The sequence below is a fragment of the Anopheles cruzii genome, chromosome 3 (genome assembly GCF_943734635.1).
Source record: "Anopheles cruzii chromosome 3, idAnoCruzAS_RS32_06, whole genome shotgun sequence".
NCBI lineage: Eukaryota > Metazoa > Arthropoda > Insecta > Diptera > Culicidae > Anopheles > Anopheles cruzii.
The window spans coordinates 17,374,172-17,397,031 of NC_069145.1; the positions used below are offsets into that span (position 1 = coordinate 17,374,172).

The window sequence follows — 22,860 nt, forward strand, 5'->3', positions numbered from 1 at the left end:
ACCAGAATGCCTTTGTTATTCATCGATCGCAAGGTGTCAGGAACAGACGACAAATCTGTTTGTTTCGTAAAGCAAAAAACAGTCGCAATTGCGGAAAAGGCTAAATTTCCCCGTTGTTTAATATTTCTTCGTAAAGAAACCGTGCCCATCGAATAACTTCGACAATCGTGCAGCGAAAATGGGAGCAGTCTTGGGTCTGGTATCAGCAGCCAATGTAAGTAACGGGGGAAATGATACGCACAGAAGAGTCTTTTTTGTTATTGATTTTTGTCCTTGGTAAAACAAGTCCGTCGAAGCGAAGTGCGAAAAAGTGAATAATCTCCATGACGCTGGGGAAAAAAACGCCAGATGAAAGTAGTACTCCTCGGTAATTAGATTAGCACAAGCTGCTTTGCTGATATGGGACACTTTCAACGCGCATTGACGATGGCGAATACGAATGACGACAGAATTTATTACTTTCGTAAATACCCCATTATTTACTTGTCTCCATGTAGCTGGCTTGCTGTTGCACGGGAACGGCGTGCTCTTTGTGCTGCTCGCTATGCCCTTCGTCGCTGAAGTCCAACTCAACGGCCACCCGTTTCATGTACGCTCTGATGCTGGTGCTCGGTGCTATCGTGGGGGCCATCATGTTAGCACCCGGCCTTCAAGATCTGCTGAAGAAGGTGCCGTTCTGTGCGAACTCCACTTCTTCCGCGTCGCACATTATACCGAGCGGTGAAACGATCGATTGCAGCTCGGCCGTCGGTTACCTGGCTGTGTACCGTATATGTTTCGCGCTCGTGTGCTTCTTTGCCCTCTGGGCGGTCATGATGCTGAACGTGCGATCATCGAAGGACCCTCGAGCCTCGCTGCAGAACGGGTTCTGGGGTATCAAGTTTATGATCGTGGTCGGGATCGCGATCGGAGCGTTCTTCATCCCGGAGACGGGCTTCGGTCCGGCTTGGATGTGGGTTGGTCTGATCGGTGGCTTCGCGTTCATTCTGGTGCAGCTGGTGTACATCATCGACTTTGCGCACAATTGGGCCGACGCCTGGGTGAGCAACTACGAGGAGGAAGAGTCCCGCGGCTGGTTCGCGGCCCTCTGCTGCGCCACCGGTATCCAGTACGTACTCTCGCTGACCGGCGTGGTGCTGCTGTACGTTTACTTCACGCAATCGTCGAACTGCTCCCAGAATACGTTCTTCATCACGATCAACATGATCCTGTGTGTCGGCGTGAGCATCATGTCGATCTGGCCCAACGTCCAGGAGTTCCAGCCCCGCTCGGGACTACTGCAAAGCTCGATGGTAACCCTGTACACGATTTATCTAACGTGGTCGGCCGTCGCCAACAATCCGGACCTGGAGTGTAATCCCGGCTTTCTCGGTATCATCGGTGAAAAGTCGAGCCGGGTACACTTCGACAAAACGAGCATCATCGGCCTGGTCATCTGGTTGCTGTGCATTCTCTACTCGTCCATGCGTTCGGCCAGCAACGTTTCTCGGTTTTCCGATCCCGAAAAGCAAGGTAAGAAGACGGCCGATTGAAGGTTTTTTTTTTCGTTTTCGTGCATCATCCGTCATCTGTCCAAGTAACTTATCATTAATTTGTTGTTGGCACTGCTTTCACTGTGTGACTATTAACAATTCTTCTATTTTCCATTTATTTCTGTAATCCAACACTTTCTAATTGGTACGCACTGTTGCCCCGTAACCCCGATTCTTTCACCGTGGGATGACGATGTTCGCTGGTCTGTTTGGCGTTTGTGAATACTTTTCCTAATGAAATCAAGATCTTACAGCCACCCTCAGTGACGATGGTTCCGCTGGCCATGGCAGCAGTGGTCATGAGGTTCGTGACAACGAAGAAGAAGCCGTCGCTTATAACTGGTCCCTGTTTCACGTTGTTTTCATTACGGCCACCCTCTACGTAATGATGACCCTTACCAACTGGTATCAGTAAGTGTCTCCTGATCTTCTGATTCCTTCGGACGTGATAACCAAAATTCTCTTTGTTTCAGACCAAACTCTTCGCTGGACACTCTCAATGCAAACGCTGCGTCCATGTGGGTGAAGATCGTGTCCAGCTGGATGTGCATCGCCATCTACGGCTGGACACTGATCGCCCCAATGGTGCTCAGCGAACGTGAATTCAACTAGGAACCCCACCACGGTGCGCCATCGGCGGTGCTATATTAATATCAGCTTCAATAATCTTTGCGATCTTTAAAACTGGATCCCAATTATGTTTTCTTAATAATGCACTACATGTGATAGGCACGAGTTTGTGAAGAAATAGAACGAAAGCCAACGTTGGCTAAATATGGAACGAGGCGTTAAATGTGGTTCGAGGACGAGGACAGGAATATTCATTGAATTACTCTGAACAAACCACATTTTAAAGTTTATTTTGAAATGTCAACATCATTTCATCCTTTCAAGCTTGATGTTACATTCTCTAACTCGTCCGGTAGCAGTGCAGCTTTGTCTAACGTTGTGTATTATACAACCAAAAATGTAAACAAAACACTTAAATAAATTCCACAGTTCAGTAGGAACAGGCTCCTTATGTCTCGATGCTGCAGGCCGCTCGCTCGGAACGCCCGGTTGGGTTCGATCATTTTCGCTTCCCGGCGGCCAGCACGATCCGCTGCACGGTCTTTTCGCGACCCAAAATTTCCATCATTTCCGGCACCGAGGGACCTTCCTGTAGTCCGCTCAGTCCCGTGCGGAGTGCTTTCATAAGCTGTTCAAATGCAAGATGGTTGCGCTCGGCAAAGGCCTTGATGAAGCGGCTCAGCTCCGCTTTGCAGAAGTCCGGTACGTCGTTTTCAGTGGAGAGATTTTTGGCCAGCAGCGCTAAAATGTCTACAAAAGCACGCCGTTCAGAATCCCCGTGTGTCTACTGGCCCGTTTCCTGCTTACCGGTGTCGATCAGCTTTTCTTTCGATGGCTGTGGCAGAACCCAAAGAAACGACAGTTTTCCTCGTACGAGGTCGTTCAACGAGTCGATCCGGGGTAGCGACCAGGTCAGCACTTCCCGCACATGTTCAGGATCGAGCTGAAGTTGTTTGGCTTGACTGGGAAATTCTTTCCGAACCATTTCCGTGAGTTCTCGCACGATTTTATCGGCTGCGGTACTGTCATTCTCTAGCTTGTGCCGAATCTCGGCCCGATTGAAGTGTTTCAGCAGTTCCGGGTTCAGGCGACTAGAGTTTGCGTTGATTTTGCTCAGATCGAAAAGCCGCACCAGATCCGGCAGCTGAGGAGCTTCAATTTCCAGCAGTTCCCGCCCAAAACCACCTCCACTCTGAGTCACGTAGTTGAGTAGGGCCTGAGGAAACGTACCATTGTTCCGATAGTGCTCCAAGTGCACGTCTCCCTGTCGCTTGCTAAGCTTCGTCCCGTTCGGATTCATGATTAACGGTAGGTGCGCGTACTGAGGTGGTCTCCAGCCGAACGCGTGAAACAATTGGATGTGCTTTGGGGTTGAAATCTGCCATTCGACACCGCGCAGCACGTGTGTGATGCGCATGTAGTGATCGTCGACCACATTGGCAAAGTGGTACGTTGGGTAGCCGTCCGACTTGATAATCACCGGATCGCCCTCCTGTTGGGCGATGAAGTACACGATCTTGCCGAAAATTAGATCGTTAAACTCGTCACCCTTCGAGTGCAGCTGGAAGCGTATGCAGAATTTATCATTCTTCGCCAGACGCTCGGCAACCTGGCCGGGTGTTAGGTGGCGACACTTATTGTCATATTTCGGCACTTGTCGCAAGCGTAGCGCCTCCTTTCGCAGTAGCTCCAAGCGCCGCTCCGTGCAGAAGCAGTAGTAAGCGCGCCCATCTTCCATCAACTTTTTCACCTCCCGCTTGTAGATGTCGTAGCGCTGGCTTTGTGTGTACGGACCATACGGGCCTCCCTTGAAGGGATCTTCGTCCGGCTCAACGCCGGCCCACTTCAGATCGGCGTACAGCTTTTCTGTCGCACCCTTCACGAACCGCTCCCGGTCAGTGTCTTCGATGCGCAGCACAAACTGACCGCCGTGTGCTTTCGCATAGAGATAGTTGTACAATGCCGTTCGTAGGCCACCGAGGTGCATTAATCCTGTGAAGTGATGTAAGCCGTTAGCTTTATATGGTTTTGATTTACGCGAAACACCGTACCTGTGGGACTGGGTGCGAAACGTACCCGCACTATTTGCGCATCTTGTTTCGGATCGCCGGAACTAGCCGCACCGGCAACCCCCGGTGGCCGTTGGTCACAGAACAAACGGAAACAGCCCGTGGCCGGCACATTCCTCTGGACCGAAAGAAGCCCCAACGGAAGGGCCGTTCTCAAAAGTGCACCAGACATTACGGTCATCACTGGCTGAGCCTCGCGGTCATGCCGTCGCGAATGATGAAACACTTTGTTTTGTTTTTCTTGGGATTATTTGACACTTAGCAGGATCAAAACAAACGGTTGCTTACTCTGTGTGCGTGAGAACGTTGCTTTGCACAAAAATATAGCTTTTTTTAAATGTTTTTATCTAGCAATTTTGGTTTTCTCGCGTATCGGCCATTGGATGAGAAAATCGACAAAATTATAATAGAAAATAAGGAAATGATTGAAACAAATTAATCACCGCAGGCATGTGATTGAACCCTGCCAAATGGGTGCGATGAAGGACTGTCAAAAATCATCTGTTTCGTTGTCAATATTTTCAATGTTTTTCCACCACAGCTTTGCGGGAAGTCCGGTTCAAATCTGGTCGGCTTCCTTTCCCCGTTTTGCTCTAAATATGTTTTCGTACCGCAATTAAAAGTTTCCCGTGGCGGCATAGTGGTGTTTTCCTTTGTCGGAAATATCCCAACACGCGTCCGGCAGGGACATGTGCAACGCGGCCACGTGAAACACTACGAAAGTTATCAAGTTTACGTGCGTAGGGAAAGAACGTTCTCTGTTTGCTTTAAAAGGTGGTTGCGTGAAACAAAACGCTCCGTTGTTCTCGTTAGTTGCCTAGCTGCCGGCGGATCATCATGAGGAACTATGTGCCCGACATAATCATTTGGTAAGTAGCGCGTTCCAGAAACATTCCGTTTCCGTACCGACGACCGTTCTATGAATAGTTTTTTTTGCGTTCCTTTCAGCTTTATTGTAATCGTTACGATAACGATCGTACGATTAGTATCACACATTCTGCATGAATCGCTGCACGATGGTCCAGAGGTGGCGGGGATTCCGTTGGAAGGGGTCAAACCAGAACCGGAACTCACGCTCAGCCAGCTGATCGATCGAACATCGCACCAGTACTCGTGGCTGTTGCGACTGTCGGTCAACCTGTTCGGCTATCTGTGCATCCTGCTTCCCGGCGTGTTGATCTACAAGTACACCAAACGCAGCAAATATCTTGAGCGCTCGGAGCGATCGCATCTTTCGTCGTTGGTGAAGTTTTGCTTCTCCGGTTCGGGCCCCGATGAACGGTCCCTCGACGGTGGCAGTCAGGCAAGTGCCAAAGGGGCGTCGAGCAAACGCACGACGGCACAGGAATGTGCGCTTCTCGCGTACTGTCTCGTTGGGCTGATGGGATCCTATCTGACGTGGGGTGTGCTGCAGGAGAAAATTATGACCCAAGAGTACGAGGGGCCGGCGAAGGGCAAATCGCACTTTAAGGACTCTCAATTTCTGGTATTTTCAAACCGCGTGCTCGGGTTTATGATTACCGCCATTTATCTTGTGGCCAAACGGCAGTTCCGTCACCGTGCGCCACTGTACAAGTATTCCTTCGCATCGTTTTCGAATATCATGAGCGCTTGGTTCCAGTATGAGGCGCTAAAGTTTGTCAACTTCCCCACACAAGTGCTGGCCAAGTCTTGCAAAATTATCCCGGTGATGATCATGGGAAAGATTATCTCACGTAATAAGTACGAGTTTTACGAGTATCTTACCGCGGTTATGATCTCCGTGGGTATGATCTTCTTCCTGACCGGTTCGACCGACGAGTCCAAGACCACGGCCATAACGACGATCACCGGTGTGCTGCTGCTAACGTTCTACATGATCTTCGACAGCTTCACGTCCAACTGGCAGGGCGAGCTGTTCAAGTCGTATTCGATGTCCTCCATTCAGATGATGTGTGGCGTGAACCTCTTCAGCACGCTGTTTACCGGCGCATCCCTTGCGATGCAGGGTGGCTTTTACAGTTCGCTCGAGTTCGCGGTCGATCATCCGAAGTTTGTCATCGATTGCGTCATCCTGTCGATCTCGTCCGCCATCGGTCAGCTGTTCATCTTCTACACGATCGCCACGTTCGGTGCGGTCGTGTTCACCATCATCATGACTCTCCGGCAGGCGATCGCCATCCTGCTCTCGTGTCTGATCTACCAGCATCGAATCTCCTTCCTCGGTGTGATCGGCGTGTTGATCGTGTTTCTGGCGATCTTTCTGCGCGTTTACTGCAACCAGCGCCTGAAAGCGATCAAGCTACGCCACCAAACCGCCCAGAGTAGCAACTTAGCGAAGCCGCGCATCACCGTTTAGGTGCGCTGTTCGTAGACTTAAGCCAAGGCGACTTGCATTCCGCAATTGTAGCAAGTGGCGTTCCGTTCGTAGGAAGTAGGAATCGTAGTGGCGACCATGCTTTTCGGCCGATTTTACCGATGGCAATCGATTTTAAGCTTACAAAGTGGGGGGCTGTTAACGCTTAGATATTTTATTTATGTACAGCGATTGTTAAGGACGAGAGTTTTGCGTTAGAATGTTGCAATCAAGACGGCCCGTGGGCGCCGGTTGCACCCAAAAGGCTTGCTGTAACCAAAAATTGGCGAAAACTGTGACTATGAAATCCGCCACAGTGTGTAGGCAACGGACATTGTTCGATAAAAGTATACAGTACTGAGACGAAAGAAGAAATAGAAATGATTGTTTCAAACAATGCTTCTTAATTAACGAGTGTCACTGCGCAAATAAATTTTATGTAGTTCATTAAACAACTACAAAGCGAACTATTGCCTTTCACTTATTTATTTACTGTTTTATTTTTGTGTGCTCTAGATAACAATGAAATCCCACGCGCCGTAGAACCGTTGTTGGCTTTTTCATTCCGGAGTCTGGTATTGGTCTCTGGTAAAGGCGTTATGTAGTTTTAAATGTTAAAATTAATTATGATTACGTATTACGCTTTAAGGTAGGTCGAACGTACTATCGCTTTCAGACGAAACACATTTCTTTCATCTTTCTTCTTTAGTAACCGCTTTTGTCTGTTCTCGCGACATAAATAGGAATTTAGATTGGCGCCGTGAAACGATGGATATTAAGAAATGCCCGTGCTTGCCAGAGAACTAACGACCTCTATAGTCACCGTGACCACATGACGACAGAAACCAAAATCGACTCGGCGACGGTAACAGAGGTATCCATCGGCAACCAAAATACCAATTCCTTCGGCAACCGTTCAAACAGAATCACCATTAAAGCCGGGGGGACACCACAACAGCCGGTGCTGAGGCCGCATAACTGATTCCACGTGGCGCGAAAAGAGCACGCCTGGAAAGCAGCTTCGACCCATTTTGTGGTCCGTTTTCAAACACGATTATCATACATTATCGTGAAAAGGCTGCAATAAAATCGGCCATCGTTGCCGCGGAGGAAAGGTTCGCGCCACTTCCTTGAGCTGATGCAGTTTTTTTTATGTTGCCTTTTCTTTTCCGAAATTATAATGTCATTTTGGGTAATTTTAGAATCTAACGAGAAATCACCGAACGAACACAACCGACGGCTAATGGGCTTCCTACTGGCGCGGGTTGCCGGATTTCATTCACTTGGCCTGCCTTTGATGAAGGCTACCCGGCGCTACTTTTCGCGTGGTGTAAAAAGGGGTAAAATCGAGGTCCTTCGGGTCCTTCGTCACAACCACCGGGTGACAACTGGAGGGTGTTTCGGACGTTAATCTGTGTGCCGATGGGTTTTTTCCAAAATCGACGTGCTGCAGTGCGATACTGAAGCAGGATTAAGTGGTGTGTTTTTGAAAGACTTGTGCCGACTTGAATACAGCCATTGACGCGAAATCGCCCCATTTGTGTCCCTAATCGATCTTTACAGTTTGACAATTTTCCACTGTTCAAACGGTTTGGGCCATCCTTCGCGAAAGCGTATCAATTAGGAGTGGAGCTTTATTACAGTCATAGTGGTTACATTGCGGTAGGCATAGCGGAATTTAATTTCGGTTCCACGCCTAATAGGCACGTTCTAGATTACTTTTCAGCCCAGCTGGCAGATGAAACCAATCATGGAGTTCACGAACATGCCGGGAATGTAATGAAACCAATGCCGCCTAACGCACTCGTCATGCTTATCCGGTGGTGCGCATCAAATATTCTGGATGTCCGGATTGTCGTGCATGGCAGGGTGAGCATGCCGAAAGCTGGCCATTCGCTGGCCACTGGAAGCTGCTCTCGTTTCGCGTTTTTGCGGCGGAATGTGATGAAAACTCTCCACTTGAAAGGAACCGCACATAGAAAATGGTGAGGTTTGTCATGTGGCACGAGATGTCGGGCTTCGGCTGGCCTTGATTCTGGGATTTTTTATCAGAAAAAATAAGTAGCGCTCCGAGATGGAAAATGAGATCGCATTTCCAGTGTCACGACCTTCACCGTTGTGAACAGAGAGCATTTTTTTTGGTAAGAGATACTTTGCGCAACATTCGTTTCTATTATCAAAAGGCAGGAAGGACGAGTCGGTAATTTAATCGCATTTTAGTTTTTGGGCTTCTCCATGAGTTCTGAATCTGTTGAACTATTGAAGTTGAAACTGAATGTAAAATTTTCATGATTAGAGAAAATGGGCAAGAAAACGCCGTAGGAACTAGAAATTGATTCAATTTTGAATTTTCATCATTTTAGCTTCCGGTCATTGTCTTCAGTGGCTACTTCTAGAAGTGTTTCCGGATAAAATCGTGCACCTTACAATTGTGCAGATAGTTAAGCTAAAAATCCATAATTCACGATAAGCATAATTACCAAATGAACCCTTTAAAGAAGAACGACTCTATTATGCGTAAAATATCAACACTTACATGTATTAATCTGAAGCACCCGTGCAAAGTAATTATTTTACTCGTTCCACGGCCAACACTCACGCGAGAACCTAAGCCCCAGGGCCAGCCATAGCTTACACACCGGTGCAATTTAATGCCACACTTCAGGCGAAGAACTAAATAGCCACCGCCGTAATGGTGACTCGCAAGCAACCCGCAAAACAAAAGTAGCAGTTGATGGACCGTAATGGCCACGGTGGTAGACCATCTGCCGGGCGAGTGCTGCAACCGTGTTGAAGCAACAATTAGCTAGCCTCGCCCCAGGCTCCGACGATACCATGTAGCTGGCGGTATAACGATTTTCAATGTGCTGCTTATCACGTCACTAGACGCTTACGCGGGAACCTGCTTCATATTGCGGTTTGGGGTGGAAATTTGATAAAGATCCGTGGCGTGAAAATGGAGCTGTTTTTGACACTATTTCGGACGGTGCTGGCCCAGCAAGGTGTTCCGATGCTTCGTGGTGTCTTACTCTTTTACTTACACCGCTTCTACTCAAGCGAAGAACTGTTTTAATTACACTTTGTCTCGGCTTGCGAGGCTCGATTCCTTAAATCCTGAGCGAGTACTCAGTAGTACAAAAAAAGAGTCAATACAACGAGTCGTCTCATTTTGTACATAAGTAAACCACGAAAGACACAGTTTTGCGGTGCAAAAATGCTGCGTATTTTGCCCTCACTGCGCTTCCGAGAACGCGTTGAGCTGATGAAGCAATTAGGCATGAGATTTGAGGACTTTCGAGCGCCACAAGTACGCTCGGATGATTTCCAAAATGAAAAGAAAACGAATCAGATCGGCGATGGTTCAATCGCATCAAGCGTCTGGTCCGTACAGTTCCGTGGAAATCGATTGTCGGAGTCTGCTTCGGTTGTTGTTTAACCAGCAACCTCTGGGTATTTTTTCTCAAGAAAAGCAGACTGGAACTGGTGTGAGAAAAGGGACTTTCAAGGTTGCGTGCACCGGACCGAACCGTGCCGATAGGATTAAATCGAATTTCCTACCCAGTTTTTCTCATTCCGGTCTCAGTGTCAGCTGCAGTGTGTTCGGTGGTGAAAGAAGATAAATATTCCAACGTTCAACGTTCGACTTGCATCTTGCCATCGTGCCAAGGTTTCAGATCTTGCAGCGTAGCGGAAATTTAAAATGTTGGTCCACTTTCGTCGACTGCTGCCGGCGGATGTGCCTTGCATCGTCCATACAGGACCAAGAAACAATGGAGCCGTTCAATACGATGCCTCGGCCGAGGACCTGAGCTTATTCGGTACGTACCTTGGACGCTGGGTTTGGGTTTACAATTCTTCCATCGTGATTTGCCTTTCAACTGCTTCAGGACGCTTGTTCCTTTTCTCATTTCGAGATAGCTCCGGCGGAAGGTGCCATTCCCTGGGGGGGCTGCTCATCATTACCACCGTCATCGGACCGTCGCATCACCGTCTCACCGTCATGGCGCGATGGCACAAAATCGTCCGATTTCTCGGCGGTGGAAAAGTTTTCAAATCTCTTCGCGGTGGCGTGCAAAGTTGTGTTGGCTGGATAGTTTTCAATCTTGATTCGCGCGTTCCGCTATTGTGCCAGACTTCCGTCTAGATGGGGGCGCCTGGTGTTTCACTTAAGCTCCGGCACCGACCGGCGTTCGGTGCTACGAAAACAAAGCGGCGAATCAAAGCACAAAACAAACAACAGCATGATAGCACGCTGGACATTGTTTCTAGCCCAGTGTGGACGCGGTTGGAAGTGGGAGCCGAAAACGGGTGATTCTTTGTTGAAAAGCTTCTCGAGTGTAGCGGTGCATAATGTTGCGAACAAAGATTGCCCATTAGTTGCGAGTGGACTTACAAATGCAATCATAGCTTCGCGTTGTGCCATTTTATTTGCTATAATGGTTAATGGCTGGCTGCGGCCATAGCTCATGAAAGTTATGAAGTAGGTTTTGTGAAGTTTTTTAATTTAAGTAACACTTTTATTGGGCCGCCAATGGTGTATTGTTGCTAAAGGTAAAACGGCAAACATAAACTGTCATTTCAATTCGGTTGGGAACTAAAATAGACTCATCTTGTGGCATCATTTCCCAACAGACGACGTGCATCATCGGGAACTGAAGGTACGTATATCTTCTGCAACTCCATTAGATGATCAACCATATTTCCCATCCCAGACCAGCGATGCAGATGATAAAAGCACGGTCTGTGCTCGCTGTTTGATCTGATCTCCACCGGCATCCGATGGGTGTAGGGTAACATTTCCTTTCCATGCTGCCTATTCCTCGCATAAGGCTGACAATGAGTATGGAAATCAGGTTTCTCATTTCGACGTTCCACTGTCAACGTCGATGCCAAGGGGACTGTTGCTTGCTTGTAGTGAGTGTATCAAACGCTTGACCTTCTTCACTGCAAATGGTTTCATATTTCAGCAAGGGGGAAAAAATGCTGCCGGATTTCGAACGTACCCTTTATCCCATCTGGTTGTGAACCACCGGTGGAGTGTTGGCAAAAAAAGGAAACGGCGAACGGCAGATACAGCTGTTGAAACAGTTTCCAATCAATGTCATCCCATTTCGAATGAAGTGGACATGCATATTTTAGGTGGACCGTCCGATGCTATAACCAATCGGCTTTCCCACTAATATTACTTTCACGAAGGGCACTATTTCTGCGTTCTGCTTGTTTCTGGATTGAGGCGTAAAATGGGATGAAGTTTAACTATATTTATTCAAAGGTGGTATCTTGTATCAGCTTCAGGAAAAGCTTTACGCCTTCTGTAGTATTCAATATTTTAGTTGCACAACCGCGTTTGTTCTATTCTGACGTTGGTCCATCGTATTCAGGAAAGTTCATTTGGGAGGCACCAGAAATTGAATCATTCGTCTTAAGTGTGATTCCCAGGGTCCCAGCAAAATACTAAAGCTGATCCTTTCCATCCATACACAAATGGAGTTCTTGTTGAGAGGTGACAAAAGTATACCGTACTTTGCGAACAAAACCAAAAATCAGTGCATTCCGCTACCGTTGGGACAAACTTAGAACATAAATGGAATTATTCATGATGAGGTACTTATCGTTGAATTACTGCATAAAATATAGAACCCAGGCAAACGAGCTCGGCAAAGGTCCCCGCTCGTACAAAGGTCTTTCACGACAGTGTGCTCAACAACGGGGCAAAAAGGTTTACTATTAAAGGATGGTGTGTATACAGACTGGAGCACGATGTATGTTCACTGGCCAAATCCAATCTAATGACAGTAATCATATTGGCATACACCCCAATCCGATGGATAATCATATTTTTCTGATTCAATTTTTTGCCGACACTTTTCTCGGCTTACAGGTGATAGAAAGTAGCACCAACCCTGTAGTATCCAAGCCATGCTCGTGGTTCCAAAGCCAGTCGGTAGTTTTTTCCGCTGGCTGAAACTGGCTGACCTGTTGTCCGGTGCGGTTTTTTTTCTTTTGCCGTTTGCATTTCCGTTGCGATCGGTCATTCTCTGTCGGTCTCGGTTCAATAGGTAAAACAAATTGGGATAAGCAACGGTGGAAGGAACTAAACCCTCGCTCGACGAGAACGAAAAAAACGGAAAAACAACAACATAAACCCTCAGCACGGATCGGCGAGCGGTTTACGGCCCGAGCACGAATGACTTCCGCCAACTAAGGCACGCCACGCGATGGAGGAAATGGACACTGTTTCCGGTTTTTCCGCCACATAAATTCGTGTGATGGATGAACGTTGGTCTTTACGGCAGGTTCTTCATATTTCCACTCACAACAGCACCGTTGGTCATGAAAATGGAACAAAGTCATGAACATCGTTACAAGTACATTTCAAGGAGGCATGAAAAACTGGCCCCTCGGGTTTTTCACCGAAGGGTGTCGGAACTTGATTGTGAAGCGAAGTCAATTGGTTGACTGAACTTTATGCCGAGAGTCCCGAAAGCATCGTTGCCATCTACAGAATGGTTAAACATGGAGCAACGCCAGTCTCTGCGTGTTGACAAACTGATTTTTGGATTCTTCTTAAACAGGGATTCTTCCTATTCAAATTCCCCCAACAATTGGTAACGGCACGATCGGAGAATCGAGAAAATCTCTTTCCTCCGTGACGTCTTATTTCGAATTATGGCTTCGTTCGGGAAGGGGTCTACGGAGTAAGGAAACCTTGCAATTTACGAAAACATCTATCAATAGGTCCCTTGACGCGCAAGCTAATTCCGCGAGCTACCTGTCCAATCAACGTTTGCGCTCAGGCGGATGCCTCTGCGTAGATAAACGTAGACGACAAGAGCGTTATAATCTTGTAAGTTTCCAAGGTACCAGTGAGTAGTTTTTCGTTAGTTACGAACGAGTTTCATGCTTTTACTAACCGTGAAACATGTCACGGTATATGCATTTTGAATTTCCCGTTTCTATTTTGATGCAGTAAGTTACTTCCTTTATAATTTACAGCGCAATGAAAGGATAATGGAAGACACTTTTCAGTGGATTCGCTGCGAAAGGGCGTTTGCGGCAGATGACTGCCCTCTTGTACCGTAACGTGATCCTTATTAAAACACTTGCACCGGGGCTACCCGGGGATGCCAGCAATGGACGGGTACTGGTGTGAGCATAACTTTTCCGTCAGCGCTCCATTTTGGCGTAATGAAAATAGTTTCGTTCAGTAAGATGATTTGTGTTTCAGTACAAACAGCGAGCACGAAGTGCCGTAGTAATTGAATTTTATTGTTACACAGTTTTACACTGACGTAGGTTTTAGTGGGTTTATTTTGGAAGTCCCGTTATGCTCTGGTACAACGTTTGGTAACCGCGAAAAATACAAAACTTTCGTTCGCTCATTAACCGGAAGTGACGTCGGGCGCGTCTTAGTCGTCGCATACGAAGCGACACAAAACATGCCTATGGCTCATGGCCGATGAAAGGTTCTGCTCCCCAATCGATCGTTCATTTGCATATATTGACTCCTCGAGACGGCCCGTGCGATGGTCTACGATGGTCTTATGTGGGCTGTATAATTTATGGCAGCCCCACTCGGCGGTTTGGGGCAAAATTTAGCGCCCATAAGAACGTTGGGAGGGACAACGAAAACCGAAAAACCCGCATCAAGCGAACCGAATAAGGCGTCGACGGGCTGTTCAGGTTGAAAGGCGTCTCCGTTGAGTGCGATGAGCAAAGTAATGGCGCTGACAAAGCGGCATTTTTCTGGAGCCGCTAGCAGCATCAAATTTATGCTTCGGACCACCGGTTCGGGGAGTTCGCAGAGCAAGGAAGCCGGAATGGAAAAAATGAATAATTGTGTGGTTTAGATGCAACCTGCGGCAAGTTGCCGCTTGGTGGAACTCATTTCCCTGCCGTGGCCGCCCTGGTGGTCCTTTGTCAGCGTCGCATACATTATGTATGGGTCAAGACGCTTTGCTGCATGCATCAGCGCCACGAGCCGTGGGGTTATGAATGGCCTTTTTGTGGTGGCTGTTGCTTTGAGGTTACTCTTCGCAGTCCCCGCGAAGGACAAGCCCAATTGGTTCCGTAAACACTCAAACAAAACCACACACACGCAAACACGTGCGAAGGGTGAAACCCTTGAAATGTAAAACTAAATACTCAAACGGATCCGTGGGTTCGAACGCGAAAATGCCGACTGCCGCCGAATCGGGCCAGTTGGGGTCTCTCACACGAACCGAAGGCAATTCGATTAGAAACTCTTCGTCAATGAAATTTAATCAACGACGCTCACGAAAATCGTTCGTGAGTGCCGCTCGTACATGTGCCAGTGCCGCCAGTCACTCAGGTCCAATACAGATCGCGTGGATGGTAGACTGGTCGTCACGTGAGTTTAACTGTAATTGCTGCTCCTTGCTGGCTGGACGTGCTAAGCCGTCGTTTTTGGTCATTATTTAGAGCGAGCGAAAACTAAGCACCTTGGGCGTGTCAATTCTCGGTAAGGTTGCTGCGATCCTGTGTTAAATTCGTCCGCGTTTGTATCGTGCTCATAGTTGTGCACCGTGCCCCTGGTGTTACGGTATCCAAGAACAACGGAAGTGTCCACCGCAGAACGCTACCATAACGCCGCCGGTTCCCTGCACGTGCCCGCCAAAGGATGAATGGAAGAACTCGGTGAGTGCAGTGGCGTATAAACGTGAAAAGCCGATGGACCGCGTCGGGCGGAGCGCGTTTTAGTGTTCTGCCTTCGGTTTCGAGTCGTTTGGGTGGGATGGCGGTGCCAGAGGACCCTTCCGCCCCATAGCCTGCTAGGAGTTAGCGAGTGTCTCACGATGTCTCGCTCTCTTCCGCTCGCTCGCTCGCTCGCTCCCGTGAACTTGCCACTTTGAACTCGGGCCAGTGTTTGGCTAGCATTGCTGCAACCGAAAACACAGATCACAACTCAGTCTGGTGCGAAAAATCACAAGATACGGTTTGTTCCAGCGTGGCCCGTTACGGTTGGGTCCGCTTGACGGTCCGTTGTGCGTTTCTCGTTCGTTAGAACCAACACCCAGCAGCCGTTTGACCAGCGCGTGTGACGCATTGCGAACCTTAGCACAGCACACTTTAAGGTGGTGGTGACCAAGGCTTGGCACGACCGCGGATTGAGCAAACACAGCGAATGGTTCAATTATTATCTGGGGTTATTATTTTGTTTCGAATTACTGTCGGCGATTAGCTTGTTGCGTGGCCGTACGGTCGATGGCAAGATAAGTGAATTACTGTCCACCATATTTTCGTCAACCATTTTCCGTAACGCCGCACACCATAAAGGTAATTGGACGTGGAAACACGCTCGCACCCTCGTGTTCGGACGGTTCGTGACACCCTCACGTTTGGCACTGGTCTGATGAAATTTTAATTGTTATGATAACTGGTTGTGTAACGCCGGGGGTTAAAATTGTGGCACGAAGTAAGAAAACAGCGAACCAAACCTAGTCACGAAAGGCCACGCAGGTCTGTGTTTGCCATTAGCGTGAATGTCCTTCTATTGATCTGAGGGGGCCATTAAGTGTGGTTAACGGGTTTTCGGGTCCATTCAATGGCGGTTCATTTTATTTTTTTCCTGTGACATAACCGTGTTTTGGTTCGACAGATAAGCGGCTGAAGTGAAGTGGCGGGCGTGAATAGGGCGCGTGTGCAGTTCGACTATGATCGTGTTTGCGGATGTGCGATGCACAACGGTGAACCGTTACTGCGAGGCACATAAATAGTGGGCGCGAAAATCGCACCAACGTGCGACCAGCCACCGACGGGTCCAATCCCTGCAAGATGGTGCAATAAACACACGTGTGTGAGCGAAAACACCGCCCAGTGAGTCCCGATATTGGCGACGCAGCCAGCGTTGACCTCATCGCAACGACGGCATCGGTGTTGCGGTTGTTTGAGCCAACACCCAGACGTGCGCCGCACCGTGTGTGAGCACACGTGGCGCACACCCCCCAGGCGGGCCCCTCCCTGTCGACATGGATAAGGAATTAATGAATGCGCAGAGGTAAGTTTTTATAACGACCTAATAAATTTATTTTGCCAATCAAATTGGGCAGCACGGCATAGGGTTTGTGGCTTCGTTACACGCTTTTCGGCTTGGGTCAACACATTTTGCGTCAACTGTTTGGAGGTGAGTGCCCAACTCGTTACGGCTCGTAATAGGCGCCAACGGAAGGCATCTCAAAATAGGGCTTCGACGAAAAGGCAATAAACATTGTTGTCAAACACCACAACGACCGATCGGCCGCCGCCGTTATTGGGACACCATTTTCCGAATACTCTGTTTGCATGTATTTACCATCGTGCCAACATCCTGCTGGTGGGCTTAAGTGCCGCACGGGCTCTGCGCCCGTATGAAGCAATAAACCGTTTGATGGTTGTTTACCATCAATCTAAGAATTCCGTAACGATGCCATTTCGCCATGATGGATTGAGAATGTGAGAAACCACATCGCGGCCTTCTTCCGAGTGTGTGTGTGTGTGTGGAGAAAATACTTCTGAAACCGTTGCTGTGACTTTCTAACGCAAAAAAAACGGCAGCCTCACAGCATCGGGTACGATAGAATGCTAAGATAAGGGAAGGGAAGATTAAAGTACTAAACTTTTGTCGGTCATTATCGGCACGTTTGTGAGTTTCGTCCTACGCCGTGCCGAAATTCGATAAGCTGCTCACTAATTTGCACCCACGCGATTAGAGGTGACTCCCGCAACGGTAATATCCGCCATTACGGCGCTATGCTAGTGGCTTGCTATCCGGCTGGCGTGTTTATTGTACCCAGATACCTGGCGTATGCCCGCGCTAGGTCGCAATTTGTTGGGCGCGTCGCGTCGCCTCCGAACGAACGACACTTTGCAATTAGTGCTTCTGTCTGCCTGGCGAGGTGGCTTTGCCGTTAGTTTTGGAGGTAGGCTAATGTGTACAGGCACCTATCGATAGTAATTAAAGCAGCACGTAGATTGCACAATAACCTCAGTACATACTACGTTGCAGATACTCTGATAATATGGCGACGGGAAAACGAAAAAAAAAAAAAAGATTTTCCCATTCTAAGACCTGTAGTAGAAAATCTGCACATGGCATTCCTTGTATATTGGCAACATTCCGTGCGTCGCCGCTTGTCACCGACAGCGAGCCGAGCCCAGGGCAGTTCATATCCTGCACGTTCCTTCTCAGGGGTTAGGCAAATTTCTGCGAATATCCAACATAATTGTTCTTGACTATGCGAGCGGTAACGGTAAACAATGCCAACCATCCCAACCGAAGGGTTTAAGATAGACTGCTGTACCGTTACTGAACCGGTGTCTGCATTATCAGATCTTTGCATCAATTGGCCCCGCCGGGAGCATCAAAGTCTACAAATTTGTAACTGATTGCAAAGACCAAAGCTTACCTTGTAAGCTGTTCATCCGATGCTTTCCGACAGACAAACATGGATGATAAACACCCCGGATGGGACCCCTTATCTGGTGCCGGAAAATTTGAACTTTTTCAGTTTATTTATAGCCAAGCCGAACTTGTTATGTAGTGCATAAGTGTGCTTCGCTCATCCCGGCCCGTTTTCGATGGTATCAAGTTTTATGTTTTCTTGGAAACTGCGTGGATATACGGCTCGTAAACCCGCCCACAGAATCCCGACCGAACGGAAGCGTTTTCGAAGGGGCTTTGCGTAGAAGCGCCCGCCACGAATCAGGAAGGATCCAACAGCCTGGTTGTCGTGGTTGGGACACCGACCCTTTCCGACGCCATGGCAACATCATCACGCGTAACAAACGGGGGTTCGTCTGAGCGTGTGTGGTTTTCAAAAACTGTTGACCACAGCACCGGAACCGCAACACCTTCGGGCACAATGGGAACCATAATCTGAAGGACCATTGTGATGTGTGTTTCGCCTTCCGAGGGTTGCAAAAGGTAAAAAATGTTGGAATTCACATCGTAAGAACAACTAGTTCGGAGAAAGGAAAACTTTTTTGCGTGAATAGTTGATAAGTAGCGCTAGAGTAGGGCAGACACCGAGGATCCCTAATGAATATGGATGGCGGAGGGCATTGCACTGGCTAATCCCGTCGACGGCACTTCCAATCAGAATAACTATCACTTTCAGGCAAGGTAAACTGACGTCTGGAAACATTAGTTTAATTATGGTCTCATCGTACCTGAAACTGCCCCCCCCGGCAAATCCTTTACCGCCACGACTCGTTTCAATGAAAGCCCTCCGGTTTCGGGCTGCAAATCGTTTAGGAGCCACTACGACAGCTATTAGTCGCCGGCTCCCACCGAAAACCGTTCTCATGGGCGATGTACAAATTTTATCCCATTTGCGCCGAACAGGCCAGACGCCCGAGATAAGCCCCGGTTTCACCCCGGGCGGACACCATAATGGATCGATGTAGTTCCGTGCCGAGAGAATGGTCGAGATTTTTCCGACACTGGCCACCGGACACATATCTCGACAGCCGGTGCGCTGAGCCGGCGGAAGAACGGAAAGGCCGTACTGCGATCGATCCGAGAGTACACCAGCTTCACGTTCACGTATTCGCATGTCACTAAAACTTTACCGTTCCCGGCCGACGGGCTTATTGTGCCCTCCAATCGCTAGCAAAGCGAGGCTTTGTGCGAATTGTGCTGAAACAAAAAAATGACATAATCCCATGTCGCTGCCAGCGCACGACGATCCGGAAGGGATGATCCGGTTGTTTGGTGCGCATAGTGCGAGTCCTTTTTTTTTGTTCCTCCGCCTTCATCCCGCCTTCGTTTCCTGGAGCCGTTTGACGTGCGTGCGTGTGCGAAGTGTGTGAAATCGACATCCATTGCTGTCACATTGTGCTCTTCACGCCCATAACTTGTCACACCACGCGTGACGGTTGATGGTTGCCGCGAATGGATGACAGACAGCACACGGCAATAATCAGCGAACGGAAAACACCTTCACACACGAGGCATGGCGGCGGCGATCAGTCACCCACGTAACGGCGTCCCGGTCTGCCCGGTCCGATAATGAATCTTCACGCCGATTCAGCGGAAGAGGACCCGAAAACGGAACGTCGTAATGATTATGGACTCGAGTGTTCCTATCGCACGGAGCGTGACAGCTGACACGCTTCTGATGGGCCGGGGAGTGTATCGACGACCCCGTCGATCTGTAATGTTCCACGGGGCGAGTGGGAAAAATAACAGACAACCCTAACCGCTAACAACCACACCGCACACTGTCACTCAGCTCAGTTTGTCCTCTCGGGTCGGTCCTCTTGGCGGTGCACTTCTGGTGTTTACGCGACAGACAAAGATTTGTGGCCATAATCAACATTGTAAATGATGTCACAGCGGCCCTCGTGCGGCCGTCCCGATGCCCGCACACGGAGCCGCCTTTTGAAGTCACCTTCAGTTGACTCACACCGTGGTGCATGGTTCCAGAACAGACCACGGGACCGAGAAGAGGCGAACACAGGCGAGAGGCTTAAGAAATTTACATTCCACAATTGAATACACGGCACCGCACCTGGCACCCTGGCCCCTGGCCCCTTGGCGTGACGTTTGTTTGCCTTGCGCTCGGGCACCAGCTCGGTACAAAGACACAAAGAAACAAGATGCCCGTCGGTTGCATTCTCGCAGGACACCATCGCACGTCCCGGGCAGCAACCCGAGGTGGAAAACAATGGGCGTGGAGGGCACACACAGAGTGGGCAGATGTGAAAATGTTATTCTGGCAGTGATGGAAATGTTGTTGCTCCATACCCGCTTCGCTGGAAGAAACCCCATACAAGGGGCACTCGCGTACCGGAAACGGGTCGGACGGGTCGGACGGGCATCTTGTAGGCCCGGCCTTGTTTGCCTATCCGCTGGCCAGCCAGCCAGCCAGCGCCCACAAGCCAAGGGGCGCTACATTTGAAATCATCTTCAGGCAGAGGCTCGAAGCGTTCCTCGGACGTCCAGTGGCCGGTGGCTGTGAAATTGCGGGCCCCGTGCCGTGAATCACACGGACGGCTGGTTCACTGTGGTTCCTTATGGGACGGTTCGAGCACAACAAAATTTGTTCCTGGGGGAAAAAACCGGAAGCCCGCCATGCACACGAGGCACGAGGGTCCTTCTGTAATGGGGGATGAAAAAATTTATTCATTGACCAAGAAACGTATTTGCTCCCGCCCTTGGCCGATCCCGGCGGCGGCGGCGGCGGTGGCCGGCTGATTGTTGATCGACTGGGCGTGTGTGTGTGTGTTTGGGGCCATTTGTTGGGGGGGAGAAAAATCGATATCACCGCGCCCGTTAGTATCGATACATACAGCGCTCGCTACCATTAATTGCCCCAAGTCAGCCACTTTGTGGGCCGCTAACGTTTGCTCACTTATGCTGCTTAATTATTAATAGTTCGTTCGCCGACAGGCCATGTGTGGGAAATGGATCAGGCTTGCTGGATGGCAACATGGTGGCTGCTTACGTACGGAAATTGAATGAATAAACAATTCTAGCCACGTGCGGCTTTTAATTTTTAACAGACCGCGAACAGAGGTCAAATGTGTTAAACACTGTTACCCTGCTGCTGCTATCGATTTTATGGTTCGCAGGACCTAGGATGGCATTAATTTAGACCCAAAACAAAACTCAATTATGGAATTTTCCACAATTTAAATCAATACTGAAAGCAATCGGTGCTCTTTAAACGTTGCGTATATTCGAGACGTAAAATGCCGTAAGCTGGCGGTCCACAGAACTGTGCGCTCTGCTCCTTCGTGTGCGCTGTTTCGGTGATGCCTTTTAATGCGATTTTACGTTGTGGGCGATTTCAAGTGTCGGCCACTGGAACACGGTCCATATCACTGGAGCACGTCGACAAGCACGTAAGCGGGAAGAATTCTGAGCCGTACGAGCCGTCGTGTAGTATTTATGGAACCGTTCCCAACGGTATTCAACGACTGCTTAAGCAGGTCAACAGCCGGTCGTTTGGTTGTCTTATCGACGTCTGACGGTAGCATGTGAAGCGGACACCCGAAGACGGTTCCGCTGCTCGGAGGATGCTATTGCTGCACACAGCACACCATTAAGTCACCGCACACACATACACTCGGAGGGGCTTTTGAAGCAGCACTTGCTACGGTCGGCACTGGTGATGAGTTGAAGAAGTGCCGATAACAGGCTACTACCACTGAACTGAGCAGGATCTTTTTCGTTGTTAGGCTGATAGGACACCGTACATCGTGCCGAACTAGCGGCGTAAGCAAGACGTATCGTTTCAATTGAAAAAAAGGATTATTTAAAAACTAGGAATCGAAACATTTTAACAAAAGCAAATAGTCACTAAATTGTATTAAACACAAAACTAGGATAAATAACGCCACTGAGCACTGCCAAAGGCGCTGTTGGCGCTTAAGCGGTTTATGTCCGATTTTTATCACCATCCGGAGTCCATGGTTTGAAGGTTCCTAATGGGTTCCGTGTACGGTTTCGACCACGTTACTTTACGACCCCTTAAAGCGTCGAGCGCCGAGCGTCAAAACAGCGCCTTTCGTTAAATGATGTTGAATGAAGATGTGTTAAGTGTGTTTTGTAAATAGTTTTGCTTGGTTGGGTAACAGGTGGTCAGTTAGGCGGGTGCCGGTGCGAAATACAGTGTTCGCCACAGCACGGCACGGTACGGCCTTAAGTATGGGCGATAAAAACAACACGTGCGTGTGCCGTGAGATAAAAATTTGCTCCAGAACCCGCTTTATGTTCGACGAATTGTTCACACATGTGGTGGAGATAGTTTATTGATTTTGTCATAAAACATACGGCAAGGGTTCGGGCTTTATGATTATCCCGTTTGAAGAACCAACCGGGCCATCAACTGTTGCGATGGCGTCGTTGCGAATGGTTGCCACAGAAACCGAGCCGTCATCTTGTTCGATCAATTCCAAGAATGCCACCTACCAAGGAACACAATACAGACCCACACGCGAAGGGAAAGTTTCAACCAGGCGTTACGTTTTGGATGAAGATGTGGCACATTGACGTTACCTCGCGCGGAGCCGCGAACGCAATAACTTTTCGGTGAATGTTAGGATAGCAAACCGGCAACCAGACGACGGATTACGTCGTGGGTCGCTTTTCAACAGGCGGAACCGTCGTCGTCTGCCACCGTCGTCATCTTTCAAATGTGATACCCGGTGAAGGGATAAATTTGGGCGTTTTCCCGCTACCGCCTGCCACCGTTCTTTATGTTGTTCGAAGTACCAGAAAGCTACTTATCGGAATAAGAAAATTGGAACATAATGTACATTTCGTACAGTATGTTCATAATCTTTCGCCATTTATTATGTACATCTGTATCTGAGTGCTGAACTATATAGTCTTCACGAGCACACGCAC

The 22,860-nt window shown here is 48.8% G+C and overlaps 3 protein-coding genes across 6 annotated transcripts; 2 read left to right on the top strand and 1 right to left on the bottom strand.

The window, feature by feature from the left end:
- The first annotated feature begins 40 nt into the window (after positions 1-40).
- Positions 41-2,540, top strand: LOC128274699 (serine incorporator 1). Of its 3 annotated transcripts, none has more exons than XM_053012980.1 (4): positions 41-214; positions 498-1,512; positions 1,778-1,943; positions 2,006-2,540. In XM_053012980.1, the coding sequence occupies exons 1-4, from the start codon at positions 179-181 to the stop codon at positions 2,142-2,144; spliced, it is 1,356 nt and encodes a 451-aa protein (XP_052868940.1). In that variant the 5' UTR covers positions 41-178; the 3' UTR covers positions 2,145-2,540. The 3 variants fall into 3 exon arrangements, with proteins under 3 accessions (XP_052868940.1, XP_052868941.1, XP_052868942.1); XM_053012981.1 differs by having other exon boundaries at positions 1,787-1,943; XM_053012982.1 differs by having other exon boundaries at positions 498-1,507; positions 1,797-1,943.
- Positions 2,350-4,365, bottom strand: LOC128274698 (probable glutamate--tRNA ligase, mitochondrial). 2 transcript variants are annotated; one of them, XM_053012978.1, is made up of 3 exons: positions 4,154-4,365; positions 2,910-4,094; positions 2,350-2,843 (listed from the first exon to the last, which is right to left on the bottom strand). In XM_053012978.1, the coding sequence occupies exons 1-3, from the start codon at positions 4,350-4,352 to the stop codon at positions 2,602-2,604; spliced, it is 1,626 nt and encodes a 541-aa protein (XP_052868938.1). In that variant the 5' UTR covers positions 4,353-4,365; the 3' UTR covers positions 2,350-2,601. The 2 variants fall into 2 exon arrangements, with proteins under 2 accessions (XP_052868938.1, XP_052868937.1); XM_053012977.1 differs by having other exon boundaries at positions 2,350-2,852.
- Positions 4,366-4,724: 359 nt separating this feature from the next.
- On the top strand, positions 4,725-6,926 carry LOC128271706 (adenosine 3'-phospho 5'-phosphosulfate transporter 1). The gene is made up of 2 exons (XM_053009324.1): positions 4,725-5,040; positions 5,120-6,926. The coding sequence occupies exons 1-2, from the start codon at positions 5,009-5,011 to the stop codon at positions 6,507-6,509; spliced, it is 1,422 nt and encodes a 473-aa protein (XP_052865284.1). The 5' UTR covers positions 4,725-5,008; the 3' UTR covers positions 6,510-6,926.
- Positions 6,927-22,860: the final 15,934 nt, after the last annotated feature.